At 35.9% G+C, this 11311-nt stretch overlaps 1 protein-coding gene across 1 annotated transcript; it reads left to right on the forward strand.

Moving 5' to 3' along the window:
• Nucleotides 1-648: 648 nt before the first annotated feature.
• Nucleotides 649-9735, forward strand: LOC100372048 (cardiolipin synthase (CMP-forming)-like). The gene is made up of 6 exons (XM_002741264.4): nt 649-1237; nt 6934-7071; nt 7238-7367; nt 8518-8672; nt 9087-9178; nt 9448-9735. The coding sequence occupies exons 1-6, from the start codon at nt 683-685 to the stop codon at nt 9536-9538; spliced, it is 1161 nt and encodes a 386-aa protein (XP_002741310.1). The 5' UTR covers nt 649-682; the 3' UTR covers nt 9539-9735.
• The last annotated feature ends 1576 nt before the right edge of the window (nt 9736-11311 follow it).

Genomic DNA, 11311 nt, shown 5'->3' on the forward strand with positions numbered 1-11311 from the left:
ATATTATATTATCTATTCAAGTTAACTTAAAACTATCGCTACAAGTGTTTGTTATTTGTAATTATTGGGAAGTTCACATGATATGCTTGCAATGAGTGGAAGTAATATCATGTGTATGGGCTGACAATCAAAACCTCAGGGTACATTGCTTTCTTTCGCGTTTTGGTTGACCATCGTTAACTCGGGTGAATTTGGCATAAACAATCATCTGCATAGAGAACATTTTAAAGACGATCACATTCTACAGAAAAATAAAGTATATTTAGCAAGACACACCACACACTTGTTAGAGGGAAGCAAACAAAAAACAATCTAGATCAAAACAAATGGGAAGTTTTAAGATAGATTTATATTTCTAGGTTAATACTGGTTTGAGAGAGAAAAAAAACCCCATCCCGAGTGTATAATAGCTATTCCATCCCTCCAATAATAGTAGAATGGTCCGCCACTTCCGGGTAAACCCTGAGGACACCCTTCTCCGCGAAAATGAAATAAGATATGAGTTTAAATAGCAATACTTGTCTCACTTTGAACATTTTTAGTTATTCTGGATTAGTACTTATGTATTTACAGATGTATATTTAAAACAAGTGACAATTTAGAGAGAAATTGAAAAGGATTCATGGAACACATCACATGTCTATAGAACAAGGCTGGAATAATGGCGGCTTCCACATGAACGATGTCTGTATGGTCAGTGGTGAAGAACGTGCGTTTTGCACGCAATTCTGGGCTGCTTATATCATGCATTACCACTGAACATGCCGTACCGACGGAGTTCAACCTGCCAGGGAAGTGTCGGTCTTTTTACCATACGATCGTGAGTTGTAGAAGTCAAATCGAACAGAAGGGGAGTAGAGCATGGCCGACATGCTTACGATGCCCAACCTCCAACCACTCTCGCTATCTCAGGCTGCCTTCGTGTTCTTGTCAGTATCGCACATACTACGTAGTGTCAAACAGTGAAAGACATGAACGTTCTGTCACAAACAAGTGTCCTACAAGTAGAACTGGGTCAGGTAGTTTGTTCTCTTCTGCCGAGATTCGATGTATGTGCACACACGAACAGCAGCGACGTTCGCAGTGTGGATACCAGGATAGAAAAACAAGCACGAAAAAAACATTAATAAAAGCTGGTAAACGAATGAAAGATAGGTATGAAGAAGTGGAGGAAAAAATTCGACTAAAAGCTGAAGAAGTAGAAGACAAAGTGAAGGAATTACATACTGCTGGCCAGGTATATCAAACGAACCCTACCCGGACCCGAGGGTCATTCCAATTTTTATCCACCCCCCTACGGATGGATATTAAGGTTATGACACCCTATGGATTCAAATCCACCATTCAGGTGTCGGATTTTTGTTAACTAACACACCTCCTGGAAACTACTGATTTGACGTATTCGGATGGGTATGTGAAAATGTATACCCCCCTCGGATACACACAAAAACAGAACCCCTCGGAAAAAAAGGCTGTGTGACTTGCAAGTGGCCTACTTGGGTCTTCTAATTACAAAAAAAAAATTGTGAATTGAGATGGTATGTTGCGAAGAGCAGTGCAGTTGGAAGGGGTCAATGATTTTTTTGGAAGGGGTCTGCACAACTAGTGATGTCATAATATGACGTCACCTAGAGGGATGTGTCTGTGTTGGTAGACAAAATGGTGTTACACTGAGTCCACATTGTTTTGTGCACCTGATTTGCAAATCGGTCCGAATATTAGTTGAATGACTTTTGTCATTGGTATTTGATTTTTTTCAACTGAATGGTCAGGTAATTTGCGGACTGATTCACAAATCATATGTATGAAGCAATATGGCGCTCAGTGTAAATGCAAAAAAATACATCTAGAGTGCACATATGCATGTAGAGTGTTATATAATAACATTTTTTTATTGCTCACAATTTGCTTTATACAAGCAAGGTCTATTGACTATTGGTAAAACTTTAATACACAGGTTTACTGCTTTGGATTTAATGTCATGTTTTATATTTAGTTGAAAGCCCGTTGTAAATAGGTTAATTTGACCCCCTTAACTAAATCCAAGAACGAAATCCAGGACAACATCTATGGGGTTTGCCTGAAAAATGGCCAAGTTATTCAAGTTGGGAAAACAACTTAAATCCTATGATGCAACAGTGAGTAGCTTACCAACATTGGCCTGTGGAGTCTAGTTGCTCATTAAAAGCGTAAACTAATGAAAAGAAATGTTTTAACACAACGAAACTTAGCGAAAAAGTCTTGTGATAACAGTAGAACCTGCTAGCAGTACAAAAGTTCATAGTTTATTTACAATGTTGAATTGGGACTCCCTAAGTTGTTGAAAACTCAAACCAACTGTTTTCAGGCATTATAATGTATGCTGTATAGTAAAACATATTTCTGAAAAGAGGAAATGATCAATTTTCAACAAAAATTAAAACATAATACAACTTTAAAACCTAAATGTTCATATGTCAAAAGTTTGATAATTATAATTATAATTGTGAACAGTCCTCAATACTTTTGCCCTGAAATATTGAACCATTTTGGTGTGACAAAAGACGCAAGGTAACCAATTATTACATAATATATGTATGTATGTATTGTCAACTTCAGTTAACTCATCGTGTTCATGGTATTTGCGAGAGTTAAACGATTTTTTGAACAAATGATAAGTAACTACATTGTATATCGATTTGCATCAAGCTGGGAGGCCCGAATTTAAAGCGAGAGGATCGTCACCTGCGCAAGCGTGGGAATGGAGTCCCAAGCAATAATAACACACGCTGAGAACACAAAGGGTAGACGTGGGTAGACGTTGTTTATAAACAATGGCCACACTATGGACGCATGCGTAGGTGACAACTTTCCCGCTTTAAATGTCAGTGCATGAACTCTGGAGGTCATTGCTCATCGTCACACGTAATTCAAATATGTGGCTATTAAAGTTCAGTTGAAATGTACATGAATAATGTAATCGAAGTGTGCTGCCCAGAGTTTATTATATTATATAGTAAAATTTAAACATTGCGCATGATATGGTATGTTGTTGTATGGTTTATATTGCATATTCACTTCATTTCACTTCATAAAATAATTCACAATAGGAACATCCATGAATCACAAGTATTTAAAATATTTTTTCGACAGTAGCCACCTGACTACTTTCTTTTTCAATGATTTAAAGTGCCTGTGAAATGGCTGCTATTTTCATGCTTAAAATTATCAATTTTTATGTTTCTAAGCATGAATTATTTTTTAAAAGTGAAAAAATGTGTTTTAAACTTAATCTACGGCAACTTTATTTTTGTGTATTTTAAAACAAGGCTCCTAATTAGCTTTTTATTTGCATACAGAAATTCCCCTTGTGATGTCAGAAGGGGAAGTCGCATGGCAGCTTGCATTGCCGATACGTGTAAATAAGGCAAATTTCTTCTGCAGTTTTCTAGTCTTTGACTAAATTTTCACTTATGTACTTGTTCATTGAGGAGGAATAGACCATAATGAACACATAGTATCAATTAGATGCGAAATATGTTCGTTCTGGTGTAGCTGGTCACCACGATCGTCAGCGGCGCACGTTTGTACACAATCGCTGGACAAAATAGAATTTGACGTCGGAATTATCTCGTTATTTAGCAGGTTACTAGGCACATCACTACACTGTTTTATTTCATCGATCGTCTGAGTAAAACTTTCAAAATTAAAATAAAAGAGAACATATTTTGACATTCTAAACATTAGACTATAGTGATCACTATAAAATAATTAAAAAAAATGACAAATCACAGTTACTAAATAAATTACAGCCGCGTAGGAATAAATTGAAATTTTGTTGAAATAGGTGAATGCGTCGGGTCACGACGAAGGCAAGTGCGTTAAAAGCGGCGTTTAATTGGATAACAAAAATAAGCGAGATCGACACACATACAGATAAATTCAGAGTGGATTTGAGTTGGCGTGATCCATGGCGTGATTGTCATAATTATAACATATTAAAACTTTATTTGGTGGAAACACATTGACCAAGCCTGGATTCTTATTTTATAAATTATTACGCAGATCAAGCTGCAAGCATGGAGGTAAAAAAAGAACAGAGGTGTGAATTTGACATTCAACACTAATCACCAAACAATTCAGAAACTTTTAGCCTTCGAAAATGAAAACAATTAGCAGTGTGTAAGGGCTGTGTAATTTCCTGTTTGTCCGACGCTTCGTTTTCGTGTCACTGTCAAAATTATTGCTACCTTTTACTTAACAGGGACTAAATGGTCTCTATAAAATGATAATCACGATCGCAAAAAAAGTCAACTCATTTGAAACACTTGCCGGACGTCTCTCTCTCTTCTGAAATCCGCCTCGGTGATCATAGTCCGGAATCTATTTCTTTCAAAAGTGTTGGGCCAGGTTTATGTTGTCGGCGTTTCTCTTTAAACCTAGGACCGATTTTTCAAAAAAAGGAATCTGAGGTTAAGTGGCTTTAGTCCACTGATGTTGCACCTTCGGATCGATTAGAAATGTGTGAATACTTACCCTATGACTTTACGTTTCACTGCAACTGCCCACAACACAACATCTAAAAACTCTCTCTCAAAAAGAAAAAAAATAGACAAAAAATAAGGAAAAAAAATGCAGACTGAAAAATATATATCGTTTAAAAGTATACTGAATGACCAGTGTTATTACGGCTCAGGAGTATGACTTCCTCTCAAATTTTGGCATTTGGTGGTGCACTTTCGGCGAGAGTCGGAAATCCGGAAACAGTCGATCGTTTCAGAATAGGTGGGCGTGGCTACAACACGAGAAATATCCGAAATTTACTTGGATACGAGTAATCATTTTCAGCAAAAAAATCAATAACTGCCCATTTCAGTGGGACACAGATCTAAAATGGGAAACGTTTGCGTAATTATTACGAATGCATTATTATCAAGTCAGTAATATTGAAATATTCACAGACTCAGTACCCCAGGTCAGTACCCTAACAATAGTAAAAATAACTTGAGTTTGCGTAATTATTATGAAAGCAATTACAATGTTGAAATATTCAGAGCCGGTACGTAATTAGAAAAGCCAGTACAGAGTTGTGTACAAGTTGCGTAATTACAGTACCATCGGATATAATAATTTTACTAGATCAACGCTCGAGGCAAGAATGAAAGGGGTTGCTAAGGTAACGTGCCAGTTCAAAGCGTGTCTTGGGGGTCAAACTTCGGTCAACACACACTTGATGTCAGCATCGCCGTGCAGCAAGTTTCGCAAAGAAGTACTTAGAGTTAAATTGTGCCCCAAATTTTGACTTTTTTTTTTTTTTAGTGCATGTTCTTGTTCACGTAAAATGTGACCTCTCACCAATGTATTGAATAAAACACTTTGAATTTATAATTTGCGTGATTATATTTGGTCTAAGCGAAAATTAAACTTGCTAAACATTATCTGAGACCATGCATGATGTATATTCACAAAATCATATTTTATATTATGTACGTCTTTCATTCCAAGGCTCAGGCAAATAAAACAAATGTTCTTTTGCCAACTATTATAGACTAGTTTCCAAGCTTTTGACTAAGCCAAATTTATTTAATTTTCCATTGGAAATTTATGTGATCCTTGTAATTTGTAAAAAAATAATCAAAAATATGACCCCCCCTCGGAATTGAATCATCTGTAGGGATGTGGATATAGAGAAAAAAAAAGTCAAAAAATTACACCTCTCGGAATTGAACCATCCATACTTTTTGTAGAAATATGACCCCTCGGATTTAAACCATCCGTAGGGGGGGGGGGGGTGGTGGACAAAAACTGGAATGTCCCCTAACACCTAACCCTAAGTACCCCCGGCTCTGAAGAGACTTATTTACAATTGAAATGGGAGAGAAGCACTGGCGGGGCATTGTTAGGAGTTATGAGTTAGGGGAGCCTAAGGAACATCTGCCCTAAATTGCCACTCGCATCAAATTCGAATGACCTTTGTCAGAAAAGCACTTTCCCCCAGAAATTAAGATTATCGAGATCTACATTTGTTTCCTGATCTGATGAATTCTCTTGGCTTGGAGAGACCCGTTTTGAGGTGCCTTGCTGTCTGAGTGCATGAATATAAAATGATTTTTTTAAATTAGCATTTCTGCAATATAACCTTCGTACAAAGCTTTCCTCGGTAATAGTCAATGGAGTCTACATTCTGAAATAAAAAAAAATTCCTACATTTAAATCCTAATTGGGAAAATTACTAATTAGCCATGTACCCGCTGCATTGTAGACTGTACACTGATCGTTCTCTGGCCTAACTTCTTTCCTAGTCCAATAAATTACTCAAGTTACTTGGAAATTATGTTGTGAACAAGAGGTAATGACTTTTGATTACAACACAGATGCATCCACCATCTCACTATATGATTAGTATCGGTACATGTACAAACATTTACATGTACTGCATTACACATTTTTATAAATCGAAATGCATGTTAGAATTCAAATTAGCTAATCCAGAAATGGTGTTGTGGCATTGTTAGTTCTAATTAACATTATAGTTCAGTTCAACATTATCCTATCAGCAAGTGCCCCATTTTGAATGTTATATAAATATCCTTTCGCTGTAAATATCTTTACCATAATATTTTGATGGTGAGATAGACATGTACCACTGCAATCAAGTTCTATATAGAATGAGCATGATGCTATGAGCTTTTGTGCTGACATTGAGATACACAAGGATGATGTTTATTCAACCTTTTAACCTCTAGCCAAAGGAAAATTATTTGGTCCATAACAAACATAAAAAAAATTCAAAAAAAGTGTAAAATTTGCTTCAAACTTTTGTTTGAACAATTTTATTACCCTGTAAAATGATGTTCTGAACCCCAGTATATGACAGGAGAGTAGGACAATTAGACTAATATTCTGTAATTATGAAGAATCCATCATTAATTATTTGATATTTTTACTCAACAGAAAGAAAATATCTATACAATACCAAATCTACTGACAACAAGTCGTATAGCTATTTCACCATTACTGGGCTATCTAGTCCTTCACGAATATTTATGGTTTGCAACCTGTCTTTTTGGCATTGCCGGCATCACTGACCTGGTAAGTAGTACATTTAATATTCCGAAGAAAGCCTTATCATTTGTACTGTGCAACCATTTCAGCACAAGGTCAGGTAGTTGAAGTTTCTGTGGTCATCCTGCTATACTTAACACAGAACGCTATTATTTATCAATTCTGACTGAGTTGAACCATAATTCCTTTGTAGCTTGATGGTTATATAGCACGTAATTTTGCAAATCAACAATCAGTATTTGGCAGTATTCTGGACCCCCTAGCTGATAAGATATTAGTTGGTGTCTTGACAGTGTCACTCACTGCAGTGAATTTAATTCCAAGTAAGTGTTTGTATTTATTCTCTGTCAAGTAATTTGTCTGTTAACAAATGTGTTGTAGAGTATATGCTAATATACTAGGTACAGAGAACTTGGTTACAAGGCAGCATTTTATTGAACCCAATAGCTCGTGCCAGCAAAAATTGCTTTGTTCATGCACTTAGCTCAAGCAGAGTTCAGTTTCTATATATCTCGGGGTTGAGCTCAGATAAGACTGGGGATCAGGATAGAAAATTACACCTTGTGACTTATTCAAATTATGTTCTATTCAGATCATGGTATCTCGGGAGTCGATATCATTTGTAATTTTGTGCAGAAAATGTAAATGAGCGAATTGCAGTGCTTATGTTTTCCGAGCAGACCTGTTTCTCAAGGAATGAAAGTTCTGTCTCAAATTTACTGTTGCTCTATGTATGCATCGTGTCAGAGAAAAAAAACTCCATGACAGAAAATTCATAAAATGGTTAGGTCAGTGAATGTCATCAAATCTATATGTAGGAGGTTATTGTCTACATTCTTAACAACTATATTGATTCTCAAGTGATTGACGGAGATGTTCTGTTCAGTTCTATTCAAACCTGGTCAAATTCTGCTCTCTATCGATCCAAACCGGTATAAAGATAATCTCCTCATAATTGGTGGGAGGAACAATAGTTTGGCTTCTACAACGTGACTATTAATAGAAGGGAAATACTACTTCTGCAACTTTGGTGTGCTATTTGTTTCAAGCTTGTTTATAATTGTCAATTTTTTTAATGGAAAAATCAATAAAACGATTGTCAGTAATATTTGAGTAGCTGTACTATTATGAATTATGTAAAACAATCTATTCCAATGTGAAGTGGAGGTTGATGCATTCTCATTTTACCTAAATGCTTACTTTTTGATATACTCTTATCTTTTCCTTGATTATATCAGTAGTAATAACAGATAACATCCTGAAATGATAATCAAAACATTTCGTGCTGTTCTACATTCAGTGACAGCATTGTGTTTTCGTCATGCGCTATATCGCTTTTGTATCCAAATGTAAACAAAGAAAAACTGTTCAACACATAGATTTTGGTGACGCAGTTTACCCCAAATATAGAGTGGTTAATTCTATGCTTGATGTATAATAGTACTTGTTTACACCATCTTCTGTTCGTTTCAGTTCCATTGACTTTTGTGATAGTTGGTAGAGATGCATTATTGCTTTCCTATTCCTTCTATCTACGGTATACGTCATTGCCGCCGCCTTTCACACTGAGAAGATATTTCGATGTGACACATGCTACTGTTAAATTGAAACCTCTACTAATCAGTAAAGTGAGTACCCATTATGACTCTCCATGCATGCATGTGTGAAACATTCAAAGTCGTGACCTTATCTCATAGGTTTACTTGTTAGTAATATTAATTGTAGATCGCCAGCTGTACATATACTGTTCACAATTATGACAATGTTAGTGTTGAGGCAAGCATCACCAACTGCTTACTGCCTGAAAATACACACTGACCACATTATTAGCATTTACTTGTATCATGTTTTTGTTCTTCACATGAAAATGCAAATGGCTTCAGGCAATTGGGAAGTGTTGCATTTTATTTGAAATTTATTTTAAAACTGCTTATAAATTACAAAGTTTCATGTTTTTGGAAGCCTTGTATTATATTAATTTCTGAGAATAAATTAACCTTAATAAAATGTCATTAATTTTCTAAGTCTGTTCTTAAATTCAGGTGAATACTAACATCCAGCTTATTACAGTGGCAGCATCTCTTGCAGCACCAGTGTTCGGTTACTGTGACCATCAATATCTGCATGCACTCTGGTAAATAGAAACAATCTTATACTTCAATTTTTCAGTACTTGAATTTTGAATCAGCTCTATGCAAAAAGAAACTGTTCATACTTTCCGGTTCCCAGTGTCTCTATGTAATGCTTCAAATTGAACATTGTTTGTAATATTTGTAATCTCCCTTGGAATTTAGAAAATTCTCTGCATGATTAAACTAAAGAGTCGGATAAAAAAAAGATTTGTGGCTAATATGCAATTTGAAATTTTTGTGTGTCATTCATGGTATTTTATTCCAATTTCAGGTGTCTTACAGCTGGGACAACAGTTTTATCAGGACTGACTTATGTATTTGCCAAGGACACGTTTAAAATACTCAGCAAACGAAAGCAGTAGTCTATGAACAAGAAGATCTCCAATCTGTGGGTTTGATTTGATTCAACCGGTAGTACTATAGTCGTATCAAAAACATGAATATCAAATGATGTGCTCAAAACCATGGATAATGATGACATTCTGAAATTAGTCTGAGTTCTCCGCAGTATATCAATAGTATCTAATCTGCATACAATAGATGATAATTAACATATAATCCTGAAAGTTCCACCATAGTTCTTCTGTGACTCAGTGACCTAACATGGTAAAACTTCAGAGTCTAAGTAAAAAAGCCTGGAGAGTTTACTGTTGTGATTGCATCTATACGCTCATTATTAAAAGATTTTGATCCTTGTCTTTATCTGCCTGTGATGAAAATTGAACTCTATGGTTTGATAATAATTCTACATATCAGAATCTGCTTACAACATCCTTTGGTCTTTATTTCACCCTCTGAGAATTCAATTTGACTTTGTTAAAAAGCATCAACAGATTTTGGAATCCCCACCATGTTTGGTAATCTAAGTACCATATAAGGAGTTGCTGCTGCCAGATAATAAATGGGTTAACTTGTATCTACTTGTTAATGTTCAATTGTGTACATGCAAGTACACAGTATTTTGATTATGTGGAACATCTGACATATAGATGAAGTAAATATTTAACAATTAACCATTACACCAGATTTCATGAAGGCATGGATTTGTGTGAAACATGCATGTTAAAGACTTTGTGACATCCAGGATTCTTTGCAGATTTTTTTCCAATCATTGCCCAATTTACAGATAGATCTCACCGATTATGTTCAAAATGCTTGAAATTACAATGATTTGCTCACTGAAACAAATTCGGGAGAATGCAACTACAAGTCGTAAATATCTTTCGGCTTGTAACTTTAAAGCAAGCCAATAAAAATAGAGGTTAACTAACTCCAGCGGAGTTCTGTATGTGCTGTATTCATCTGCTAAGTCATTTTCAATCTCCTTTTGTAATTTATAAACAAGTGTTAATATTTTACATAAAACAAATTCACTCCTTCATGAAACCCGGTATTGGACTGATGTTAAATATTTAACTATCTGTCTGTGTCAGGTGTTACCTTAGATGTATACCAGAAGATGGGAAAACTGAAATATTGTAATTTCAGCAAGTTTTGAAAGTGTGATTGAAACTTTGAGTTGCACTCTTCTGAAATAAATATTTTAATATCTGCAAGTTTGTGAGTTGCTTGGATGAAATTTAAAATATCCTCGGGCTGAGCTACGTCACGAGACGTTCCTTGTTGCTAAGACGTGCACTACTGTACCACGTATTTCTATGGGCTCTGCACTCGCTGCTGAGGAACGGTGAGCGAAGAGCCGGTGAAAATTCGAGAAAACAACAGGAACTCAACTTTGAAGTAATCCTGAACAATCTAATTTATATGCGTTACACATGCAGGGGTAATCTTGTTACACTGTTCAGGGGAGTCTCAACAACCATCCCAAAGTACCATTTTCTGAAAGTTTTCGGCCTTTGTTTTCACCGTGTTGGTTGCCATGCGGTGAAAATGCTTGGATGTCGTCCCTGAGAATGTGATCATTCTTGAAGACACTGATCATTGATATCAGAATTTGATTGATTTGGTTAGAGTTGGTTATAACTAGTACCACCCATTATAATAGTTGACGTTTCTGTATCATAAGAGTTGAGACAAAACTCCAACATTCAAAAACTGCATGTGGCCAAGTTCTATGTGCAGAAACTAACTGAATCTGTGTTACTTGCGTGAACACAGCGCCTCCAACAATGTGT

Source organism: Saccoglossus kowalevskii, chromosome 2 (assembly GCF_978046115.1).
Source record: "Saccoglossus kowalevskii chromosome 2, keSacKowa6.1, whole genome shotgun sequence".
Classification (NCBI taxonomy): domain Eukaryota; kingdom Metazoa; phylum Hemichordata; class Enteropneusta; family Harrimaniidae; genus Saccoglossus; species Saccoglossus kowalevskii.